This window comes from Mustela lutreola, chromosome 9, assembly GCF_030435805.1.
Source record: "Mustela lutreola isolate mMusLut2 chromosome 9, mMusLut2.pri, whole genome shotgun sequence".
In the NCBI taxonomy this organism is placed as follows: Eukaryota; Metazoa; Chordata; class Mammalia; order Carnivora; family Mustelidae; genus Mustela; species Mustela lutreola.
Genome location: NC_081298.1, coordinates 60,435,491 through 60,461,861, shown reverse-complemented (window position 1 = coordinate 60,461,861; position 26,371 = coordinate 60,435,491). Strand labels below are relative to the sequence as shown.

Here is a 26,371-nt window from a genome sequence, read left to right as displayed (position 1 = left end):
TACTTAGTTCTTATATGTTCCAGAATGTCATTATTAAAAAGAAATAGTAAAAATTCTGCTTCCACATATTTATTTGTTTTCTAATTAACTGAATACCCACAACTAAGTTAAAAACCTTTTTGTGACAATGTGTGGGAACTGCTGTCTAAAGGCACCTATTTGAATGAGCTATGAAGTTTTGGTTCCCAAATTTGTGAACCTCTGCCAATTTCTGATGAAAGTTTTACTATTCTAAAAGGTAGTAACAGAACAAGAGTGAGTTTTCAATTCAGCAAAATACATTCCATTTAAAAGAACAGTTTTTTTTTTTTTCTGGGATTATGTCATTTCTACCTTTTTAATGACTAAATGTGTTTTAAGAAATGATGGTATATGTATTTTCTTGACAACTTTGTGTGTTTGTGTTTTAATTTTACTGATCCTTCCATTCTAAATGTTTGGAAATCCTTTCAGAGCGGCTTACTGCATCATTTAAAAATGTATTTTGTAGAAAAATGTATTTTGTTACTCTCAAGAGCCCACAAGTCTCCGGAAGCAAGTTATACTCATTTTTATTCCATGACGGGGCATTTAATTCTGATTGGGTTTCAAGCGAGGCTTAGTGCTGACACTGCAAGGAGAGGCGCGTAAACATGGCTAAGGCTGTTTCGTCCTCATCTGTGAATGGTTTAGCCTGCGCGTTATACAGTTCAACAATAGAAGTGTGAGCGCCATGGAAAGTAGAGTGGTTTGGCAGTTGCTGGAGGCAGGTGGAGACCCTGGACCCTGAAAGCGTGGAAAGGTAAAGAGAAGGGGAAACCCATGGTAGAAAGACATATAAAGCAGCCAAGGCTTGGAGTTCATTCTTGCGTGAGCAAGAACAAGAGCCTCTGCTTTGGCGCGAGTTCTGCCGTTCGAGGAGAGCCGGCTCGAGGTGCAGCCCCAGACAGGGAAGGAAGGGCTGGTTGAAGAGCCACGTGAAAGTCTACCGAGACTTAAACCACCAGAGAATTCAGGAGCTGCGGGAGAGGAAAGAAGCCAAGCGCTTCAGTTTAGGACTACGACGAGCAAGGGGGTGGAATCGGACACGCCCCGAGGGCTCACACACCCAACCAGCGACGAGCCGCTCCGCCCTGCAGAACACGCCCCCTGTTTCTTCCCGACAGCCCCCGGAACCCAGCTCCCACCCGCGCCTGCGCAGGCTTTATCAAGTCCTGCCCCTTTGCCCGGCCGCCGGGCTCTCTGGTAGCCAATATGGCGACTCCCTGTGTGTTCTGCGGCGCAGCAGCTTTCTACCGGCTCTTTCTCGGAGGTAGGGTTAGCCTCACCCGGAGACAAGGCGTTTGGAAAGCCGCGGCTGCTGAGTTGCAGACAGATACTGGATTCCAGGTAAGGGAGAAGCACTGGTTCGTGTAGCGCAAAGATGTGGATACGCGGCCGCAACCTTCCTCTGGCGTCTCACGTGCCCTCAGACGGGGACTTAGGGGTCTGGGGTATTTAGTTGAGGTCTGAGGTTGAGAGAGGAGAAATGGGTATTGGTTTGCAGCGGCCAGTCCAGGTTGTTTCTGGTTTTCGTAGGGTGCAGTGAGGAAGTTGTCTGCAGACAGAACTAGAGCCACCCCTCTTCCTTGAGTTGGCTGCCAAGCTGAGGGGAGTCCATGCCTTAGGTGTGGTGGGTCGGGTCCTTCCGGCTTGCCTGCGGTCCAGTGTGGAGGAGGGCCGCGCCAGGGGAGGTAAATGAGAACTGGACTTCTGCAGTAGGCTGGAAGACTTACTGGAGAAAGTCACAGTGGATGAGATGGACAGTAGTGACTTTAAAAGTGCCTTGCATCTGTGCAGTTTCTGTTTTCTTAATTTTCCCCCAAAATCTTGTGTCTGGAGAGATGGAGACCAGAACTTTCACATTTCCTTGACTCCTGAGAGCAGTGAGAAGCCAAGATTTTAGCTTCACGGAACTCAGTTGGGTGATGGTGCCATTTGCTGACATGGGATCTCAAAAGAAGGGAAAAGTTTTGAGAGGGAAGAAAATGAGTTAAGTTTCGGATGTAATTATGTTTATTATACAGTTTTAATTGGGATGTCCAAGAGGAGATTTCCAGTAGGCCCAAAGATTGACAGGTTTATAGTTCAAGGAGAGATCTGATTTACAAAGCCTCCGTTAACTTGTAGATAGTAATCAAGGCTCTGGAAGTGAATTCAAACACCTAGTGAACGTGTCCTGAATTGTTATAAATGGAGGGACAGGTCCTGAAGGACAGCAGTCAAGAAAGAAGAACACCCTAAAGATTGAGAATGAACTGCTAAAGAAGTAGGGTGGAGACCAGACAGTGTGATGTCCTGGAAAACAGGCGAATGTTTTAAGTAGGGAAAGTGATAAACAAGTACCAAATATTGTAAAGAAGTCAAATATTATATAAAAACTATTGAAAAAAGGAATGCTTTTAAAAATTATCTTTCTTTTATATTTTAATCAAATTTTTAAATATTTTATATTTTAATCTAAATCAACCAGTCCATCTATTCATTTATCCATCACTTATTTTTTAATACTTTTAAAAAAGATTTTATTATTTGAAAGAGAGAGAGCATGAGCATGGGAAGACACAGAGGCAGAGGGAGAAGCAGAAGCAGACTCCCTGCTCAGTCGTGGAGCCTTACTTGGGCCTCCAGCCCAGGATCTGAGATCATGACCTGGGCCAAAAAAGAGTTGGATGCATAACCGACTCAGCCAACCGGGCACCTCTTAATACTCTATTGTTGGAAAATATGTTGAAACTTTCATCTTTTCATGCATCTCTTTTGAGTATGTTTTCCCTGCATATGCTTAGTTAGCTATAAAAGGGGCTGTAGCATATAGAATGTTTTCATTGCTGACACTTTATGTATGTATGTGTGGGGTGGGAGGGGTGCTAACTTTCTTTCCCTCCCTCAGACTCCAGAATCTGTGTATCCTCTGTCTTTCTCTATGATCCTTTTTATCATACGCATACATATGTGTTAGTGGTAATGGTTGATGGCCATTTATTTTGTTAACGTTTTCTTACCATTAATATGTTAACATTCTGTAATAATTCTTAGGTACTATTCCTTTTATTTGTGTAGAAGAGCATTCCAGTTGGGAGTTTATTGTTGCAAAGTATGTGTACATCTTACATTTGAATAGATATTTCCACAGCTTTCCAGGAAGGCAGTAGCAATCCACACTCCCATCACTGATATATGAGCATGCCCCCTTTTCTACTGGCATTAGCTATTTTTTTCAGGAAGATGGGTGAACAGCGATTTCTCCTTGCTACTTTAATTTTCATCTCCTTGACTAAAATAAAGCTTTTTTCCCCCTCCATATGGTAAATGTTTACTGAGCACTTTACTTGAGCCAGCCACTGTGAAGTAAACAAATCATTATCAAATAATATATTACCAGACAGTTTTGACCCTTAGCACTCTCCAGGGATGATCCTGAAACTGCCGAATCCCCAAATTCCTTTGTAGTGTCACAGCTTATATTTTACCACAAGAAGTGCATCTCACGTATAACTAAAGGACTTAACTGACCCCACTCAGACCCTTACTATTACCATATATGTGATTAAAGATATTCATAAAAGTTTTTTTTTTGTCTGTCTTAAATATTAATACTCCTTCACTTCTGTATCTAACATTAATAGTTATATTTTTCTTGGGCTACCTGGGTGGCTCTGTCGGTTGGACATCCAACTTGATTTGGGCTTAGGTCAAGATCTCAGGGTCATGGATCAAACCGGGGGGCTGGGGATAGAGCCTGTTTAGTGTTCTCTCTCCCTCTCTCGCTCTGCCCCCCACACCTGCGCACACACAAACATGCTCTCTTTCTCACTCAGGAAAAGAAAAATATAGTTACATTTTTCTTAGGGGCCATATTTCCAAAAGGATGGAATAATAATAACAAATACATCTCATAGGGTATTTTTGCATTTTTTTATATGTATAAGTGTGTCCTAGGTGGTGATCTAAATAGTAGTTATTACTATGGTTCACAGTCAAAAAAGTGAGAAACACTGATGCCATCTGGAAAAAGAAACAAGTTCCATTAAACTATGACTCCTGTGTGCTTAGTTGGGACCCTAACTAGCAGACTTCCTCTTGTGTACCCATCTTATATACATGCTTTGTATTAATGCCACTATAATTACAAATATCTAAGTAAACCAAATTCGGGATGGAGGAGGGAATCTTATTTGTGAATGGTGAAACTTCAGGTTATAAACCCCTGAATATGGGGCACCGGGGTGGCTCAGTGGGTTAAAGCCTCTGCCTTCGGCTCTGGTCATGATCCCAAGGTCCTGGGATCGAGCCCCACATCGGGCTCTCTGCTCAGCAGGGAGCCTGCTTCCTCCTCTCTCTCACTGCCTGCCTCTCAGCCTACTTGTGATCTCTATCTGTCAAATAAATAAATAAAATAAAAAAAAAATAAAAAAAAATAAACCCCTGAATATTGGTGACCTACACACAGTTTACCATAAAGGTTTGCAGAGGTAAGTACAGAAGAGCACAGAAGTGCAGTACCTAGTGCAAATGGGTTGAAATGGATAGAGTGATGGGCAGCTTCTCAAAGGAGATGATACAGTCTTCAGGAGCAGTTAGGAGCTCCATGAAAAAAGAGGTGTTCTGTTCTATGATGATGTTAATAGGTACAGAAGGGACAGAGACCTACAGTCAGTGGATCTAGCAGCAACAACTAATTGGTTATAGCAGTTATAATTGGTGTAGTAATTTGTGCAAGAATGGTGAGAGATAAGAAACTTTGGCAGGGCCCAGATTATGATCTGTTTTGCTATACTAAGGTACTTGGGCTTTTTGTTTTGTTTTGTTTTTTTGTCTTAAACTAGTGAGAGCCGCACTGGCATTATAAGCAGTTGACAGTCATGATGTCCTACAAAGGCTACCCATGGATTCCCAAATCCTCTATCAATATAATGTAAAAATGTTAACTTAGCTTTCTGAAATATTTATGACTTTTTAAAAAAGATTTGTTTATTTTACATACAGAGAGTGTGTGTGAGCACAGGGGAGGTAGGTCAGAGGAAGAGGAAGAGAGAGAATCCTCAAGTAGATTCCCCGCCCCCCCGCTGAGCACGGAGCCCAACTTGGGGCTCCATCTCAGGACCCTGAGTTCATAACCTGAGCGAAACCAAGAGTGGTATGCTTAACTGACTGAGCCACCCAGGTGCCCTTGATTTTTTTTTTTTTTTTTTTTTAAAGATTTATTTTTAAGTAATCTCTGCACCCAGCATGGGACTTGGATTTACATCCCAGACATCAAGAGTTGCATGCTGTTGACTGAGCCAGCTAGGCACCCCTTTGACTTTTATAATAAGGAAAACCAGTAGACCAGTTTCCTGTTTTGAAAGCCAGTTATCAATGATACATCCTTTTAATTTTATTTTCTACCAAACACTTAGTGCTTAAACTTTCCGTGTTCACTGGGTCAATACCCGCCGCCCTTGTTGAATCGGACTGTCTGCCAAGGAATGACCAATAACATTTGGTGGCTTAGCCCTTGTGTATTTTGTTTTTATTGTAAAAACATTGTTCTTGTCTTAAGTATCTGTTCTTTCCTTCTTTCATCTTATGGGTGCCTAGAGATTATAATGTCCTGTATTTATCATAGCATACGGCTGGTTTATGATAGGGTCTTAATAAAGTTTACTGATAAATTGCTTAAAAACTCTTTGAAATTAAAAATTGACTTCCATTTGTATCAAATGCTGTCTGCAGCTCGGTAAATTGGTTATGTTTTCCCCTAGGTAACTTTTGAATTTTTTAAAAATCTCATTTTACTAGCAATGGAATTTAAAACTCCTTTGATGGGATAAAGGTATTTTTTTTTTTTTTTTTGAGATCTCATCCTGTCCTTTTAAGGATAGAGTTAATGTACTAAATCTACTTTTATTATGCTTCATTGTTGTAAGTAGGATGATGAATTAGTTACTTATTGCTGCCTAACAAGTTACCCCCAAATTCTGCACCTTATAAACAGCAAACATATGTTATTTCATGGTTTCTATGGGTCAGGATTGCAGGCAATCTGCAATCTGCCGGGTCTTCCTTCTGGGTCACCCATAATGTAGCATTCCACGTGTTGGCTGTGGCTCTAATTGTCTCGGGGCTGGAGGGTGGAAATCTTCCTCCCAGTTTGTTCATTGTGGGTGTTAGTGGGATTCATATCCTGCAGGCGTTGGATGGGCTGTTGGCTGGAGGCCACCCTCAGTTCTTGTCACGTGGGTCTCTGTAGTACAGCATACCACATCTGGCTTCCATCAGGTTGATCAGGACAGGAAAGAAAAAGAGGGAGCGCAGTCTTTGTTACATAATCTTAAAGGTGACACTCTGTCACTTTAGTAATATTCTGGTCATTAGAAAGAGGTTACTCAAGCAAGTTACAGAAGACCACGCTCAAGGGGAGGAGATTGAACAACAGAAAGAATACCAATGGTTGGGGGACACCTGTGTGGGTCAGTGGGTTAAGCCTTTGCCATCGGCTCAGGTCATGGTCTTGGGGTCCTGGGATCGAGCCCCATGTTGGGCATTCCGCTCGGCAGGGGGCCTGCTTCCCTCTCTTTCTCTCCCTGCCTCTGCCTGCTTGTGATCTCTGTCAAATAAATAAATAAAATCTTTAATTAAAAAAAAAAAGAATACCAATGGTAGAATTACTGGGAGCCATTGAAAGCTGTTTGCAACTATGAAAGACCCACATTTACTTCTTTTTTATGAAATAAGTGTCTTGTGTATTTAGGTCTTTCCCCTAGCTGTAAACCTCTTGAGATAAATAGCATAACCTTTGTATCCCTATTCTGATGCGTAGTACAGTGCCCATAGATACCTCCTAGATGCTCACTCATTTCCTGAATTTGAACTTGGGAAGGGTTCTTACATATAGGATTATGTGCATGTGTACATGTGCATATACACATGTGTATACATGTGATCACCTGCCACACTTCTTTTTGCCAAATAGATTGGTAACTTAAGTAAGAAAACTGCAATTTGGGCGCCTGGGTGGCTCAGTGGGTTAAGCCGCTGCCTTCGGCTCAGGTCATGATCTCAGGGTCCTGGGATTGAGTCCCGCATGGGGCTCTCTGCTGAGCAGAGAGCCTGCTTCCTCCTCTCTCTCTCTCTGCCTGCCTCTCTGACTACTTGTGATTTCTCTCTGTCAAATAAATAAATAAAATCTTTAAAAAAAAAAAAAAAGAAAACTGCAATTTGACCATACTTCGTATTTCCTTCTCTCGGTATGGCAGTGTTCTCATTTTAACACCAACTCGGTTCTGCTTGACAGTTATTTCTGTTAAAATTCTGTAGATAGTCTGGCCCATTGTAGTTGCCCAAATTTGTCAAATGAACTTGTAAAATAGTTTACTTTTTAGAATTTTATTATGAAAAATAAACCATGTTCTGTCAGGCATTTATAAAAATAGAATACTATAATGAACCCTGTGTATAAGTCAGCTGACTTCAATAATTGTAACTATTTTCCAATCCTGTTTCATCTGTCTCCCTTTTTTTCCTGTGAGCTTTTATATAAATCTCACAATTCCCCATACACACACACACACACTTGAATGTGCATCTCTAACAGGCAGTTTTTAAAAGGGGGGGGGAAACCCATCATGGGGGAACCTGGGTGGCTCAGTTGGTTAAGCATCTGCCTTCACTTGGGTCCTGATCTCAGGGTCCTGAGATCGAGTCCCTGCATCCAGCTCCCTGCTCAGTGGGGAGTCTGCTTCTCTTTCTCTGCTCTTACCTTCCACTCATGCTATCTCTCTCAAATAAATAAATAAATCTTAAACAACAACAACAACACATAGCTTCCATGCCACTATGCAAATATCTGACAAAATGAACAATAATTTTAATATCATCTATTACCTGTTCCATGTTCAAATTTCTCTGGTTGTCCCAGCAATAATTTTTTATAGTTGGTTTGTTTAAAGTACAATTCAAGCAAAGCCCCTATATTTCATTTGATTGGGAAGTATGTTGAGGCTCTAAGTTTTAAAAGTTTGTGGAAAGAATATAAATGGTGAAATTTTGCTCAAGTAGTGTAGTAGATTTCCTTGTTCGTTTAACCTGGTGTCCATTTCCCTTTCACCAGGCACTCCTGTTTTCTCAGGAGGAATGAGTTCCTCCCCATTAGATACAATGGGGAAGAACTGTAATCTGGGGCATCTGACCCAAGGTAGCCTCATTAGATAGTCCCGCGGGTGAGATCCTGAGCAAAGAGCTAAGGAAAGTTGGAATAGCATTTTATCTTAATGGCCACAGACTTCCTGAATGTGTTGTGTATCATTAGAGTACCTGATTTTAGCTGCCTGCTTCAAGTATAGTCCTGGGCGCCTCTTAGTCTTCTAAGAAATGTCTTTCCTTAAGCAAAGTCATTTTCTTTTGCTTGCATCTAGAGAATGCTAGTTGATAAAAATATAAACTCATTCAAAAGGGTTACTATCCTTTCTCTCTTGATGTCCTTATATTGTTTCTATCCATGTTTTCTCTAATCTGACTTTAGTCTTTACTTTTCTTTTTTATTCCTCAAAGTATTTTTTCTTTTGCCATTTCTTTTAAAATTAGCAGCAGTTCTTCTTTGTTCCATTTTTATCCAATTGAACAAAAAGGAAACTCCTTAATACTCGTAATATCATTAAAGTAGTGTGTGGCACTGGCATTTGGCCAAATTTGGGACATCACTGCTCTGTCAGGATGTGTCTGCTTCTTTGGCAACCTGCTTGATTGAAATTATAGTTGTCTGACCCACTGATTATCTTAAAAAAGAAACAAATCTGTCAAGTTGTATCTATACCAGTCCCTAAAAGCAAAGTGTGAGAAAAATTCACTGTTACAGCTTTTCAGTTGGAAGTAGAACCTGTAGAAAATTTTGTTGGGGATTTGTACTCAATCAGCAAAGCATGTTCTCTCCAGGAATTCTGGCTGTTCCTAGCTAAAGACCTAGTTGATTCACATTTAACCTCATCTTACTTAATGGATTGTACTAATGAATAATGGACTCTTTTGAATGTAAATATTTTTGTGTGAATCCTTGCTGGAATAATTTAGAACATTTATAAATCTATTCAGTAATCTGGCATTGATGCTGTGATGGCTTTATAATAAATAGGAATTTCCAGAGTGTCATATTCTCTGGCAATGTATGCAAATGTCTTTGAAAAGATCCTAAAGATCCTAAAGAGATTTTATGAAAAATAGCAAAGTGGGGGCTTAAAAAAAAAAAAAAAAAAAACTCTTTCTGAAGTGAACAACAATAAAAAAATTTAGTTTTTTAAGCCTCATTTATATTAGAACTAAGAAAACCACCACATGTCACAAAGTCTGAAGAATATAGATACAAGATAATTTTAAATCAAGTGAAGAAAATGAATCCTCAAGGCAATAATCAACTCTCTTGCTTGAGGTGATATTAAAGTGTTATTGGAACAAAAGAAAAGGAACAGTGTGGGAAAGAGAGATGAAGAAAACACAAAGGAAATTTACTGAACAAAATGGAAGAATTATTTTAACTATAACTAACTGTCAGGGACATTCTTAAAAGGTTGGGTGAGGGAGAGCCGTATGAAATAGGCTATAAGACAAGATACAATTAAAGAAATGGTTAAGGAAAGATTTTTGGAGATGGACCAGTGACATTCGAGTGACTGCAGAATTAACACTGCAGAAAACAGAAAACCCAAGGAGTAAAGGTTTAACAATCATAGAGGATGCAGAACAAAGGGATAAGAAGTAAGACTGAGAGAAGCTGATATGGTTGGAGGACAGAAAAACAGATAATTCCTATGGTCGAAGAAGTAAACAATAAGTGAGAATTCAATGAGTATTACTTTCTGAAGTTGATAGGAGAAATAATTTAAAACACTTTCTTAAGAGACTTATAGGTGATCACTATTAAAATCAAAGTAGGCTGTTTGGTATTTAAATTGCTGGATCAAAAGACAAATATAAAAAACTATAGACCATCTAGCAAAAGAAAGAAAACAGGAATGAAAACATAAAAACGATAAAGACAAAATAAGATGAAAAAATGAGACAGTATCTATTAAGTCCATTTAAATAGGATATTCTCATGTATTAAAAAAGTCAGATTGACTCAAAACCTGAAGTGATTTAAAATTTAAATGAAAAATATGGGTAGTGATATTCCAGGAAAAGGCAAAGAGAAGTTTGAAAGGGTTGCAATATTGTGATTCGGCAATTAAATTCAAGGTAAAAGTATTGCCTGAGAATGGAATACTTTATAATTTGAAGGTACAATTTGCCTTATGATAGAACTCTTCTGAATTAATTAGTACATTGAATGTACCACTGAAACATACAAAGGAAATATATAGGAAACAGGAAGATAATTAATAAAATATTATAGCTATTCTATGAATATAGATTCAATAACTGTTTTTTTGGCATTATTCTCCTGGCCCACATCCAGTATAAAGGGGTGCTTAAGATTTTTTCTTATTTTCTTCCTTTAATTGTTCTGTCTTCTTTACAACCATTGTATCATCGCTCTTTGAATATGGAGTATTCAGTCCATCAAACCTGTCCCCCCACTTAACTCTGCAGACCCATCTCTTGTCCTGTTTCATAAAAATAATGGCCATAATACATAAGTAATCTTATGCTTTCCCTCACAAACTGTGTTGTTTCTTTGCCTAGTAAAATAGATGTTTCTTACTCTTAACACTAATGCCTGCCATTTCCCCTACTTAGATGGTGTCACATCATGTCCCGTGCTGATTATTAACAAGACGGCATCTCCAGCTCCAGTCTCTCCTGTATACTCACCCACAGAGCCATCTGCTTTGAGGACACTTATATCTCCCAAGATGCCCATCAAGCATCTCAAACTTTTCATGCCCCAAATTGAACTCATCACTTCCCTCCTAATCTTACTCTTCCTTTAGAACTCATTATTTCAGTGAGGGGAAGTCTCCCATATTCACTGGGAGACTCATTTCTCCTGAGGGCTGTGGTTGGTGATTGGTAAAAAGTGTAGTAGGCTCACCTGTATTATGAATGGATTCTTTTAGTTGTGGACAAAAACATTTTTGTCATATGACTTACAAAACCAGCCTCGTAATCATCCTTTTGGCAGGGGAACATTGGGGACAGCGGCTTTCTCCTCCAAATCCGCAGCTTTGCCATGATTCTTGGGGCAGACAGGCATTTTCTCTTCACTTTGAACACGGGAAGCAACATCTTCCCGTGTTCAAAGAAAACATGAAATCATTTAAAAAAAAAAAAAAAACCAGAAGCAAACCCTGGAAAAAGTAAAAATAGAGTAAGATGGCAAAACTTATAATGAGGATTTGGTGCTGTTGGCACTGGCAGTGGGGAAAGATAGCAGGGGTGTGTGTACAAAGACGCTGTAATAGGGCAGGCTCACTGTATGTAAGCAAGTTTGAGTCGTGTTTTACTAATTGTTAGCAGCACTGTATATTTATAAAGCATCTTAAGATTCTCAATTAATGGAATACCTGGATGGCTCAGTCAGTTAAGCATCTGCCTTTAGTTCAGATTATCATTGCAGGGTCCTGGGATCAAGTCCTACATCAGGCTCCTTGCTAGGAGGGGAGCCTGCTTCTCCCTCTGACCCTCCCCCTGCTCGTGCTCCCTCTCTCTCTCTCTCTCAGATAAATAAATATAATCTTAAAAAAAGAAGATTCTTAATTAATAATATAAAGAGAGAAAGTTCTTTGTGCTCCCCTGAGGAAAAATAAACTAGATGGTTTCATGGAATTTTAAATGGCCCTATCTTATTTAAGAGTAACAAGAAATCATTTTATCACTGTTTAGATTTGTGAGCATTTAAGAACATAATTTTTACTATTAATAGGGTATTATAATATTTGTCCTGTATTTTTTTCTTCTGCTTTTTATTGTTACTGTGGTGACAAATTATTATAGTTACTTAAATCTCTGGTTCTCAAAGGGTCAGGGAATGGATGAGGCAGGGATGGGTTGGTGATGGTATGTGCCAGAGAAAATTTATGTTAATAAAAAGAAAAGTGAAGGAGTTACTAAGAATTATAGTTCTTAAGGTCTGAATTGCTTAAGAGCGTTTAAAATTGTTGAGGCTGGGATGAAAGTAGAGAACCACAGATTAAGATTTTGAGAAAAGCCAGGACCAGAAATATCTTTTCTAGTTATATCCAGCCACTGAATGTGGCTGAACAGTCATTTGAAAACATTTTTCTGGTTCTTTAGCACCCTTTATTGTAGGTGAACTGTTAATGCCTTGAGGGGAAATTCCTAGTGCTACAGCATAAAAGGATCAACAGCAGCAATTGTGATATCATTACTGATAGTTTAAAAGGATGGGAAAGCCCTTATTTCTGTAAGTTAGTGTATTGAACCAAGTTAATGATAAATCTTGTCAGTGCTTAGTGAAGCAGTTTCTTCCCTGTATCAACTTATAGGACCACAGAATAGTCTCAAGCTAAGCTAAACTATTATTTTGAGGCCCTGAAAGATGGGCCATGTTTGTACTTTACAACAAGGTGACTTCTAGTAGCCAAAGTGTGCTGTCCCCCAGTACATGCTTCTTCCTTCTCTTGTCTTCTGCCTGCTCAGTTCTGTCTGCAAGTGCATTTGCCTCTTTTTGAGGGAGTGTCATTTTACTTTTCATTGCCTGTGTGTCAAATATCACAACTAGTTGACATTGGCCAAGTGCTATCAAATGTGGATGTTTGTAGTAGATAAGGAGGTAGCATATCACTTACATATTTGGGCTTTTGGGGGTTTTAATGTGTTGAAATGCCAGTAAACTGTAAGCAGAGGCTTTTAAAAGCAAGCTTTTATAAGTGGAGTACAATTTCCAGTGGCTTTCCAGACTCTTGCCAACTGAGTACTATAATAAAGAGAACTGTTTGAACACCCTGTTTCATTTAGAGGTGGTAGCCTAAAGATAATCTTTAATTTAAAATCTTTTCTCTTTTTGTTTATATTTTTTGCTAGATATTAAGGCTAAGGCACACCACAGGTGTAACAACAAAGAAAAATGTTGCAGCCTTAAGACGTGAAACTTACACAGTGGATTTTATTAAAAAGCAAATTGAAGAGTTCAACATAGGAAAGAGACATTTAGCCAACATGATGGGAGAAGATCCAGAAACTTTCACGCAAGAGGACATTGACGTAAGTGCAGTTGTCGGTTGGGAAGGTAATTGCTGTAGAGTTTCTTTATGATTTATTTATTTTAGAGGGAACGAGAGAGCATGCTGGCTGGGAGGGGCAGAGGGTGAGGGAAAGTTTAAGCGGACTCTGTGCTGGGCTCGGAGCCTGGAGGCAGGGCTCGATCTCATGACCCTGAGATCACGACCTGAGATAAAACCAAGAGTTTTGTCTTAACCGACTGTGCTACCCCAGGTGCCCCTAGCTCTGTGTTAGTTTTCATCAAACTGTCAGAATAAGGACAACTACCACTATGCATTGCAAGTTGGAACCAAGGTTTCAAAGAGAGATGCTACTTTGTATTTTAAGCATTATGAATCGTAGTAAGTTTTAGATTTTAATCAGAAATGGATAATTTTCTTGATTCAAGGTTTTAGGAGCCACTGTGAATGCTCATACACAATTTGGAAACATTTATCCTATTGTGGAGTCTTAAACTCCGCTTTCTTACAAAATGGTAAAACAGATGGTGATGAAAATATAGTGAAGTTTATAGAAATCCCATAAGTAAACCTGAGTTGAGTGTTTTTTATTATCTTAACTAAAATATGTGAATTTTCAAAGTCAGGGCATGTTCTAAATGATTTGAGAATTAAAGTTAGAACTCTGTTATTATTCCACTCTTGAGTTGTTCTAACCGTGATAAAAGTAGTAATAATAAATAATACTTTTATCTTTAAAAAAAAAAAAAAAACTTTTTGTCAAACATCCCAACATACCTAAATTTAACCACTTTGAAGTTTGTTGTAACTTTTTACAATTTTATTTTGAATTCCAGTGTAGTTAATGTGCAATGTTGTATTAGTTTCAGGTATACCATATAGTGGTTCCACACTTGCCACACATCACCCAGTGCTCATCACAAGTGCCCTCCTTAATCTCCATCACCTAGTTCACCCAGCCCCTTCACCCCCTCCCCTCTGATAACCATCAGTTTGTTCTGTATAGTTTAGAGTCTACTTCTTGGTTTGTCTCTCTTTCTCTCTCTCTCTTTTTTCCTTTGCTCATGTTTTGTGGGGTTTTTTTTGTTTTTTGTTTTTTTGGTTTCCTAAATTCCACATGAGTGAAATCAGATCATATTTGTTTTTCTCTGACTTCTTTCACTCAGCATTACACTCTACCTCCATCCATGTCATTGCAAATGGCAAGATTTCATTCTTTTTTATGACTGAATAATATTCCAGTGTGGAGAGAGAGGTGTGTGTGTGTGTGCGCGTGTGCGCATGCACAACATTTGGACTGCTTCTGTGATTTGGCTATTTTAAGTAATACTGTTATAAACATAGGGATGTATGTATCCCTTTGAATTAGTGTTTTTGGTTTTTGGTTTTCTGTTTTTTGTTTGGTAAATACTCAGTAGTGTGATTGCTAGATCATGCTGTTCTATTTTTAACTTTTTAAGGGACCTCCATACTGTTTTCACAGTGGCTACCCAGTTTGCATTCCCACCAACAGGGCACGAGAGTTCCTTTTTCTCCGCATCCTTGTCAACACCTATTGTTTCTTGTGTTGTTGATTTTAGCCATTCAGACAGGTGTGAGGTGACATCTCTTTGTAGTTTTGATTTGCATTTCCTTGATAAGGAGTAATGTTGGAGCATCTCTTCATGTGTCTATTGGCCATCTGGATGTCTTATTTCGAAGAATGTCTGTTCATGTCTTGTGCCTATTGTTAATTGGATTATTTGCTTTTTGGGTGTTGAGTTGTGTATGATCTTTATATGTAATATATATATGAGATATAAAGAACGTACATTTGTGTTTATATATATAATCCCCCCCACACACACACTCTAATCCTTTATCAGATATGTCATTTACAAATACCTTCTCCCATTCTGTAGGTTGCTTTTTGGTTTCGCTGATTGTTTGCTTCTATGTACCGAAGTTTTTTATTTTGATGTAGAGCCATTAATTTAATTTTGCTTTGTTTCCTTTGCCTCAGGAAACATATCTAGAAAAATGGTGCTATGGCCGATGTCAGAGAAATTACTGCCTGTGCTCTCCTAGGATTTTTATGGTTTCAGTTCTCACATTTAGGTCTTTAAGCCATTTTGAATATATTTTTGTGTATGGTGAAAGAAGGCAATCCAGTTTTATTCTTTTGCATGTGGCTGTCCAGTTTTCCTAACACCATTTGTTTAAGATGCTGTCTTTTTCCCATGGGATACTCTTTCCTGTTTTGTTGAAGATTAATTGATCATGTAGCCGTGGGTTTATTTCTGGATTTTCTGTTCTATTCCATTGATTTCTATTCCATTCCATCTGTGTGTCTGTTTTTGTGCCAGTATCATACTGTTTTGATTACTACAGTTTTGTAATATAATTTGAAGTCTGGACTTGTGATACCCCCAGCTTTGTTTTTCTTTTTCAAAATTTCTTTGGCTATGCAGGGTCTTTTGTGGCTCCATATAAATTTTAGGATTTTTTTGTTCTAGTTCTGTGAAAAATGCTATTGATACTTTGATAGGGACTGTGTTAAATGCGTAGATTGCTTTGGGTATTATAGACATTTTAGCAGTGTTTGTTATTCTAGTCCATGAGCATGGAGTGTCTTTCCATTTCTTGGTGTCATCTTCAATTTATCAGTGTTCATCAGTGCTTTGTAATTTTCAGGGTATAGGTCTTTCACCTCTTCGGTTAGGTTTATTCCTTGGTATCGTATAATTTTTGGTGCAGTTGTACATGGGGTTGTTTTCATAATTTTTCTTTTTTCTGCTTTATTATCAGCATATGGAAATGCAACAGATTTCTACACATTTGTATCCTGTAACTTGACTGAATTCATTTATCAGTCCTTGTAGTTTTTTGGTGGAGTCTTTAGGGTTTTCCATATGTAGTATTATGTCATCTACAAATAGTGAAAGTTTTACTATTTCCTTACAGATGCCTTTTTTCTTTCTGTTGTCTAATTGCTGTAGCTACAACTTCCAGTACGATATTGAATGAAAGTGGTGAGAGTCGACATCCTTGTCTTGCTCCTGACCTTAGGGGAAAAGCTCTCAGTTCTTCCCTGATGAGTATAATGATATCTGTAGGTTTTCATTTATGGCCTTTATTATGTTGAGGTATATTCTTTCTAAACCTGCCTTATTAAGGACTTTTATTATGACTGGATGTTGTGCTTTGTTACTTTTTCTTCATCTATTGAGATGGTCATATGGCTTTTATCCTTTCTTTTATTGATGTGATGTATCATGTTGTTTGATTGTGAATATTGAACACCCTTGCATCTGGGAATAAATCCATCACTTAATTGTGGTGAATGATTTTTTTAATGCATTGTTGGATTTGGTTTGATTGTATTATTTTTTTAAGATTTTATTTGACAGACAGATTTTTAAGATTTTATTTGACAGACAGAGATCACAAGTAAGCAGAGAGGCAGGCAGTGAGCGAGGAGGAAGTAGGCTCACCGCTGAGCAGAGAGCCCAGTGGGGGGCTAGATCCCAGGACCCTGGGATCATGACCTGAGCCAAAGGCAGAGGCTTTAACCCACTGAGCCGCCCAGGTGCCCTGGTTTGATAGTATTTGTTGTGATTTTTGCATCTGATACTGATCTATAGTTTTCTTATATGTGTCTCTGTCTCATTTTAATATCTGGGTAATACTTGGCCTCGTTCAATAGAGTTGGTAGGTGTTTTCCTCTATTTTAGAAGAGTTTGCGAATAGTTGGTATTAATTCTCTAAACGTTTGGTTGAAATCATTTGGCCCTGGGATTTTTTGGGGTAGTTTTTTTTATATTACTGTTTGCATTTAAAACTGGTCCGTTGTCCTCTCCCTGTGACTTGTGTGTCCCTGAGTAACTGTTTTGAGCAAGAGGCTTCTACTACCCAACTGAGTTTACTACATTTTTGGGTGTACATGGAGCATATTTAGCTCATTGAAAGAAATAGAATTGTTCAATGGTTTTGTAATTCTGTCTGAGAAGATAACCATTTTCATAGCATATTAAAAACTGTTTGGTTAGTTCAGTGCTTGGATCTTTAATCAGAATTATTTGTTTGGGCTGTTAAAAATATTTTCAAGATGATTTAACTTCCAGGTAGTCGACATGGCCTATAATTTAATTCATTTACCTGGTTGAAAGCCTAGGCTCACTGTATAATTTTCACATTGGTAATTTAGGTGCCATTGTATTACTATTACCTTTACTATTACTATTACTATTAAATGCTGTAAGTAAAATCTACCATAATTTGAATCCTTCACTCCTTCTCTGATTGCCTTTGTCACACAAATCTTCCATCCCACCTATGACTGTGTGTTGAGAACAATAGGAAGTACTGTTGAACATACTGGTTTATCATGGAGTGATTGACACTGGAGGTGGTGTCATACACACAGGTTGAGATCTTGTCTCACCCAGCCTAAATACTACGAGGAAGTGTTAGCCCCTTTCCTTGACACCAGTGACGTAATTCTGCTGTGTTAGTAATTGATCTGCCTCACTTAAGTCTCACATTTTATATCAATGAACTCTTTGGGCATTTTATTAAATTTAGTGGACTCTCTTTGGCGTCTAAGTAGATGTAAAAGCAAAAGAGGACAGTGACAGGCAACTGTTACCAAAGTGTTAAAATTACATACCCATTGTGGTTCCTGGTTTTGTGTCTTTTCAAAACTCTTACCTTTGTTTGAGATTTGGCTATTGGTGTAACCTGAAAAAGAGTATATAGCTAATGAGTCTTAGGTAGTGTTCTCATACTAACAGAATGCTTAGTTATTTCCAAAGACAAAACCAAATAATTTGATATCCAAAACCAGGAAAATATTTTAAGCTTCCAGATAATTTTTGGAAGAACATCATGATTGCTTTTCTATATTTAGAGCTTGTAATTCTTTTGTAATGTGTTTGGCTTTTAATACAGAATTTAAAACCAGGTACAGTAATTTTTCTCTTACTTTATGTGTGATCAGAAAATTAGATATTCCACACAAGTGAAGTTTCCAGAAAAGGGAAACCTATTTTTAATTGTTACTTGTAATGAAAAATATCACCATTTATTGAAAACCTCCTATATACATTCAAGATGCTATCTGGGAACCTGGTTTACATTACCAGATTCAGTCTTTAGAAAAACATTATGGGGTTGGTATTTATTGTTATAAATAGGAATCCAGAGCTATACAAGGTCTTCCTATATGCAAAGTCTGTTTTTCCACACTTTCAAAGATTAATTTTTTGGGTAAAATAGGGTTCTCCCCCAACTTTGTTACAGTGAGTATAATTTAACCTTACAGTGCCTCAGGATTTTCCTTTTAGTGTGGTTGTTAAGCTGATACCCTGGCTGGGGCTCGTAGTTTCTGTTTGTCCCTGTACTGACTGATTCCTGACATATCCTTTCCTGTCAGGATGTCTGCGTGTGTCTGCCTCTGGCAGCTCTCGCCTTCCAGGCTTCTAGCATAACTAAACTTTGGGCCCTGTGAATTAAAATGTAAGAGCCCTTGGACTTGGCGTCAGGACCTGTGTGCCCTTCCTACTAAGTAAAATCATGAATTTAGGTCATCTATTTTAGCTCTTCATGGGCTTTTTTTTTTGGTGGATTTCTAGGTTTAGAACTTTATTCCAGAAGGTTGAAATTGAATAGAAATCTGGCCCCTGGCTTTACTGAGTCCAGCATATAGAACATGTGAAAATTACACCCGGCTAATCTTACATGTTAGTGTTCTTTCAGTTACAAAGGCTTTTAAAAAGAGTACAAATGTGAGTTGGTAAAATAGAAAGGATATGACATAAAATTTTGTGAATAAAAATGATTGTCATTTTTAATATTTACTTAAAAGTTAACATTATTTAGAAGTTTATTATTAAAGCTCCAGCATTGTGTATCTGCTAGAATTGTTTCTACAAAATTACTTTTTTATATTTAATGCTCAGTCTTGGTATTGCATTTATATGAAAAGTTATTTTTGGTTTGTGAAACAATGAATTAACTGGAAAGAAATTAGTCATGGGCAAGTACAGATTTTCCCCATTTCAAGATAGTTTCATCTTTGCCTAATATTTTAAATTCTTTTGTAAAGAAACCACCTATTGCAATTTCCCACTGAACCACTATGATGCCCCTGACCACCTGTGGGAAATATGGCTGAAGGAAAGCGGATGCCCCCTTGTTGGCAGTGAGTAGTATATACGGTGACACACATATACAGGTGTCCATGTATACAATATACTCCCATTGCTGCAAGTGCTGACATGCATGCCATTTTGAAAATGTATCTTAATGCCGTGGTTCTCAACTCTCATTCCTCAGCCTTTCACAGGTTGCTGCCAAGTGTTGATCAGTGTGTAAAAAATATTTTTGACTCTCACCCTATAGTTACCATGAAGAGAACTGAACCATCAGATTGAACATTGCACTGGAGTGGATTCTGTAACTCAGCTCAAAGTGGTTACAGTCTGGCCAAGGGAAGACTCTGCATGTTTGAAGACTGTAAAGAAATCAGCCCCAGAGCCTATAACAGAGGCGGGGCTGCAACGATTTCCTTCAGTGACCCAAAGGGAAAGCCTTGTCCGGTGACCCTGTAACATGTTATTAAGCTGGAGCAGACACTGGGTGACAGCAATTTCGAAATCTGCTGTCAGCGTAGAAGAAAGTTGAGAACCACTGCTGTTTGCATTTTCCTTTTTGAATGAAGTGATAGCAGTTACCAATTTTAAGTTGGAGACATCTCACTTGCATTAAGTTTTATGGATACAAAATTGCACTTGCATTTACTAATGTCTTTATTTGGGAATTAAAGTTGAGTTCTCCATAACTATAGAATTTCAGGAAAAAAGCCAGCAAATTGATATATAACACTGCTGAAGTCTACCAATTACTTTTTAATTGGTATTATAGACCTCATTCTGAAACCAGAATGTTTTATTCTCCTAAGTGTGAATATGCTGTATGAAGTTTCTCTAATTGATTTGCTGTGCCCATTCCATTTGATGTATCATTTTTCACAATATTTCATAATTTGTGCTCACTTCTAATGAACAGAGTCGTTAGGACAGGCATGTCTAAGTGCAACTGACAGCTAACATTAGGTGCCAGATGCAGTTTATAAAGCTATGTAGAACTGTAGAGAACAGTTTAAATAAATTAGCACCTGTACATTAGTCTCACTTGCTGGTAATTTATAAGCGAATCAGTAGAGATGACATTTAGGTAAGTCATTGATCAAGTTAACAGCTGCAGACCCACTGCCCAGCTGGGATACCTAATTAATAGAGATTGCATTCCTGACCCAGTGCTCCTCCTGGGTTGAGCCTGCAATCCTTTTATACTTTGATTTAAGCCTAAGAATGTAGTTAAATACTTTGCCTTCATTTTAGGGAACCCGTGAATTCCCTGTATTCTAGTTAAAAATCTGAAAATGTAGGAATCATATACACAAAGGAGAATTGCCATAGTCCATGATTTATTTGGATTAATTTTTTTTAAATTTATATTCTTTATTTTTGTCAGCATTTTTTTGTTTTAGATCCAGGCAAGCAGTACTATGGTCTAATAAATTTTTTAAGTTTCCTATACTTACCATTAAATGTATACTCCACTTTTTTATTTCCAAAAGAAGTATGGCTTTTTTTGTTTGTTCGTTATTGTGACAACAAATAACAACCGTTGAACCCTACTTCAAATATAAAACGACTTTTTCAAGTGTGACATAAGTTTAAAATACCTAAGAACTTAGCCACGTTGAATTCCATACAAATTTCAGAACTTAATATAGGAAATACTAAGCTAGAACTTATTATAGGAAAATGCTCTTTTTTCTCTCTCTCTCTCTCCCTCTGGCTCAGAGTTTCTTCTGACTGAACTTCAGACTGAAAGAGTAAGTCATCAACAGCTTCAAAATCAGAGTAAGGCAATGATTTGGTGTTTGCATACCAGTGTTAAACTACAGTCTACATCTGGAATCTGGTTCCTAGTCTGAGAAAATGTTCTTTTGAAACACAAATGCTAACCTAAAACAAATAACAACATTAGGTTAGTAATACTGTTTCCAAGCTTCTTGAGGAGTTGAGTCCCAACTGATAGACAGTTGGCCCTTGAACAGCGCAGGGGTTAGGGGTACTGACCCCCTTTAAAGTCAAAATCCACATGTAACTTTTGACTCCCAACACTTTACTTACTAAAAGGCTACTGTTACCTGGAAGCCTTACCGATAACATAAGCAGTTGATAACACGTATTTTGCATGTGAGGTCTATTACATACTGTATAATCACAATAAAGCAAGCTAGAGAAAAAAATGTTACTAAGAAAATCATAAGGAAAATACATTTACAGTACTGTGCTAATTTATCAAAAAAAATCAACACAAAAACATCTATGAATAAATTTGATGTTTAAAATTTCTAAAAAAAAAAAAAATCAGCACATACATGAACCCTCAGAAGTTCAAACTGTTGTTCATGGGACAAATGCATCGATTTTTGTCTTTTGTCTTTGTGGAAGAACTGGGTGCTTCTCAGTTTACATAACCAGATAATTAGGAAATTTGTTAGTTCTTTTGTTGAAAAACATAGTCTAAGCGGGCAGAACCACAATTCACATGTGAAATGCCCAGTTTCCTCTAATTTTAAGATACTTGAAGACCTAGGCCATGTCTTGCTGGTGTGTCTCTAGCGCCTGCTAAGTGCCCAATGCACCTGGGAATTCGAGAACATTATAGTTGATAGATGGGTTAACATTAGCAGAGAGTCAAGTATTTCTCTCGTCACCTTCCTCTGATTTTCTGGTTGACTTAATTTCACCTTATCAAAATATTTAAATTCTGCACTTTTACCATCCTAATACAGATATTTTTGAATTATATCAGGAAAATTGCTTAAAAATGACAAGTATTTTAACACTTTCTTTGCCTGCCTTTTTTTTGTTTGTTTTGTTTTTGTTTTTGTTTTCTGGTACTTCTGAACCTTTCCCAACTAAATTTTTACCTTAATTAAAAATTTTATGGGAAAAGCCCTTATGCCGCTAACCACTTTTGTTACTTACTTTTTATTATAATTCTCTTCTTTGAAATACCATCTACAGCTTTATGTTGAACTGGGAATAGTATTTTCCTGTTGGGTATTTTGGAAAGCCCCAAAGACTCAAGACATCAGCCTTTGAAATGTTTTTCCAGTTTGGGCCAGAGGCTGTCAGTTGTAAGGAGTGAGGATATCGTCTACCACCTACAAGGAAAGCTTGAGGAAGTCTCTTGAGCCTGTGGCTATTAATAGAAAGCAACTGAGGAAGCCAAAGGGGCAAATTTAGTGGGGTATGGAGGGAGATGGAGGGTTAAATGCCATATTTGGAAGGGCTTGCACAAATGCCTTTCTACTAAAATAAGGTGTGAAGTCACTAGAGCCTAACAGACTACTTTATGGTGTGGGATGTGCCGGCCACTGAGCTAACCTCTCCTCGCCTGACCTTGAATTAAAACCAAGTAATCCTGGTCAGGAAAGGCATAATCTTATCATTGGGGCTCCTAGGGTAAGAAGATGGTATGAAAGGCAGGAAACAGTAAGGCTGTTGTGCTACCTAATGGGTCTTGCTCCCACTGCAGAGACCAGTGCTCTCATAGCTAATGCAGAGCTTCTAGTAGTTAACAGGAGATGCCGGACTTTAGTGAGGCCATGCCGGTGAGGTTGGTTCTGGAACAGCAGACTGTAGCACACATGTTCTCATACTTGGCAAATGTGCAGAATGTCCAGAAGCCGTGTCCCTACTAGCACCAGGCTTTGGAGAGAAAGTTGACGCGTGCTTTCCTCCCCTCACCATTCCTGCCTCTGACATGGTGGTGGGGACAGTTACTGTGGACCTGGACTGAAGGCCCTGCAGAGTCTGGCTTGGAGTGTCCCCTGGAGGGCATGTTGCAGACAAGGCTCTGTCCTCATGAGCTCTGGAGGATACCTTGTTCCTTCAGGTAGGCGTTCCGAGGCTTTAAGAAAGAAGTGGATGCTTGGGGCGCCTGGGTGGCTCAGTGGGTTAAGCCGCTGCCTTCGGCTCAGGTCATGATCTCAGAGTCCTGGGATCGAGTCCCGCATCGGGCTCTCTGCTCAGCGGGGAGCCTGCTTCCCTCTCTCTCTGTCTGCCTCTCCATCTACTTGTGATTTCTCTGTCAAATAAATAAATAAAATCTTTAAAAAAAAAAAAAAAAAAAAAAGAAGTGGATGCTTGTCATTTTTGTTGTTAGTTTGGTTGGTTTTTTTGGTTTTTTTTTTTGACAGTTTGGTTTTGTTTTGTTTCTGCTTTTTCTAGGAGAAAGGAGATGCACAACAAGCGGGAATTTTCAGTGTTGGTCGCAACTGGATATTTATGTCTTTTTCTTTCCCATAGCAAGTTACGATTAATATGGAAGGTGGGAGGAGGACAATGAGAGCTGTCCTGAATCAATAAACATTGCAAGAAGACTCATTGGGTATCTGGAGTCTTTTGGGATGTTACTTTCATTTTGTCCCATATGAGTACTTGTATGTATATTATACCTATATTTTCCTGCAACTTCCTGTATGTAAATGTTTCTACTTCCTACCCCCAGCTCTGAAATCCAGGCTGAAATGAGGTATAAAATCCAAGTGCTCTTGCCTTAGACACAGGAAGTTAAAGTCATTCTGGTTAGTAGAATAGGGCCTCAGTAGTTCCAAGAGAGAAGTCAGGAAATTCAGCTTTCTACGTGGTTTCCATAATACTGAGTTCTCCATTCAAACCCTCAGGGAATCAAATCACAAATCTGAAGTATTAAAATGCTCTCACTTCATAAAGAGAAAAAGAGGGATGGCTATCATGACCAGATTCATTCTAGAAATCTTCTATTCAAAGACAATTTGGTTGTTAATATTCTCTGTTATGAATGTGGGTATTTGTTGGGTAGAGCAGTAAAATTAAATCACAGATCTTATAACTTTGTACCAATTTAATGGAGTTTGAAAACCTTGCTGAGATACACAGTAGTAACATCAGTGCAAGACTGTCATGCTGCATGAGGGCTTTGGTTAAAATAGTCGAGCTGTGTGGTTGCCACTAGCTGTGTGGAATTGTTTGAAGTTAGTTAATACTAACTAACATTAACATTTAGTTCCTTAGTCTAATTCCTTAGTTGCACTCGCCATATGTCAAATGCACAGTAACCACATGGGCTACGTATCATATCAGCCCACAGATTATCGGACATTTCCTTTGTTGGAGAAAGTTCTTCTGGACTGTTTAACCAGAGGATTGCTCCGTGATCTCCCCATAAGTAAGAATTTGTATTTTTTTGCCTTGTGTTATTTGAAAGAAAGGAAATACTTTGGAAGTAAAAGTAATATTCTGCAGTTTCATTTTTATATTGTTTTTCAATGACATGATTCTAAATATCCGAAGAATTGGTTTTGAAAACAGTTCAAAAATACACTGTAAGAATAAATAGAAATTTAGAAATGTAGGAAATGGTTGCTTTTACCTGACTGAAACAACAGGTTTACTAAAACAATTTCAGTTGTTTGGTTATTCAATTATAAACGAGCAAAAGCTTCATGACTTATATGTGTGTGTATATATGTATATATGTCCATGTATACATACATACGTATATGTATTTATGTATGTATATTACATGGGAGTAGGAACCAAAATTGAAAAACTGAAATAGTCTAAGCCAATAGCGATAGCCATAAACACTAATTTGTATGCTTTTTCTTATAAAAATTTCAGTCATACAGAAAAGAGGAAATAATTGTATAATGCATACCATGTGACCATCACCTAGTTTAAATAACATTTTGCCATATTTGCTCCCCCTGTATATTTTGTGGCTAAACTGTTTTTTTTTTCCTTTTTTCCTTTCTTCCTTTCTTCCTTCCTTCCTTCCTTTCTTCTTCTTCTTTTTTTTTTTTTTTTTTTTGTTTCTTAGTTTCTTTTCTTCTTTCCTTCCTTCCTTCCTTCCTTCTTTCTTTCTTAGAACATGGGGAGGGTATGGTGGTGGGACCAGAGGGAGAGGGAGAAGCAGACTCCCCACTGAGCAGGAAGCCTGACCTGGGGCTTGATACTAGGACCCAGAGGTCATGACCTGAGTCTAACCGACTGAGTCTCCCAGGTGTCACTGAACTATTTTCTTTTAAAGTCAGTTACAAACGTTATGATACTTTACCCCTACATACTTGAGTATACATCTCCAAAAAGTTGGGATATTTTCCTATATAACCACAATACCATTATCACATTTAACAAAATTAATTTTAATATAGTCTGAGCATGGGACTCAGTACGGCTGAGTATATGACCGAGTATGGGATCATTTGTATATTAATCTGTATTTAAATTTCCCTAATTGTCTATAAAGTGTTACATAGTCTAGTTGATTCACTCAAGGACTGTGCACTCAGTTTGCTTCTTTATTTACCCTTTGCGTACTGTTTTCCCCTGCTACCTATTGTCTTGCTTTCTGTGGTTTCTATTACCCATCCAGAAGCAGATGATCTGCCTTCTGTCATATCAGAAGATCACTAGTAGTCTAACGTTACATCACAGTGCCTCCATCATTCGCTTCACATTATCTCATTACATACGCATTTTAGCATCTCATACCATCACAAGAAGATGTTAGTACAGTACAATAAAGTATTTTGAAAAAGAGACCACATTCACATAACTTTATTACAGTATATTGTTATTTGTTAACCTCTTACTGTATCGAATTTATAAATTAACCTTTATCATAGACATGTATGTATAGGGAAAAGCATAGTATATATAGGGTTCAGTACTGTCTGCGGCTTTAGGCAGCTGCTGAGGGTCTTGGAACGTATCATCCACAAGTAAGGGGGACTATGATACCTGCCAATGTTCTCCCTCTGGGGTGGGCAACGGTGACTAAGAAACCAAGGTCCTTTGCCTTCGAGAGCACCTTCTACATATGACCAAGGTAAAATCCAAAGAACTGGTAACAGGGCCTGGGAGAAAGAACTTTGAGGAGGCAAAAGTAAGTTATTTGAGGAGCAGCTATGAATGTGCTTTTAGGATACTTCAGTGGAGCAATCCTAAAGACAACTGACAGTTGGGAGTGGTTTGGAAACTAAAGAAATAGATTTAGCCTCTCTGCATGAATTTGCTTGACAGAAGGAGAATCAAAGATGGAGCTCTGAGGGAACTAGCTTTTAAGTGAGGAGCAGAGCTGTGTTTACAAGAGACCATGGAAGAACTTGGAGAGAGGTAGGAGGA

General features: G+C 38.2%; 1 protein-coding gene across 1 annotated transcript in view; it reads left to right on the top strand.

Moving 5' to 3' along the window:
* The first annotated feature begins 1,179 nt into the window (after window positions 1–1,179).
* MRPS9 (mitochondrial ribosomal protein S9) overlaps window positions 1,180–26,371 on the top strand; it is a 64,706-nt gene continuing 39,514 nt past the window's right edge. Inside the window, exons 1-2 of the mRNA XM_059134330.1 lie at window positions 1,180–1,368; window positions 12,979–13,158. Of these exons, the coding sequence (XP_058990313.1) occupies window positions 1,234–1,368; window positions 12,979–13,158 (315 nt within the window). The 5' untranslated portion in view covers window positions 1,180–1,233. The remainder of the gene's footprint in view (window positions 1,369–12,978; window positions 13,159–26,371) is intronic.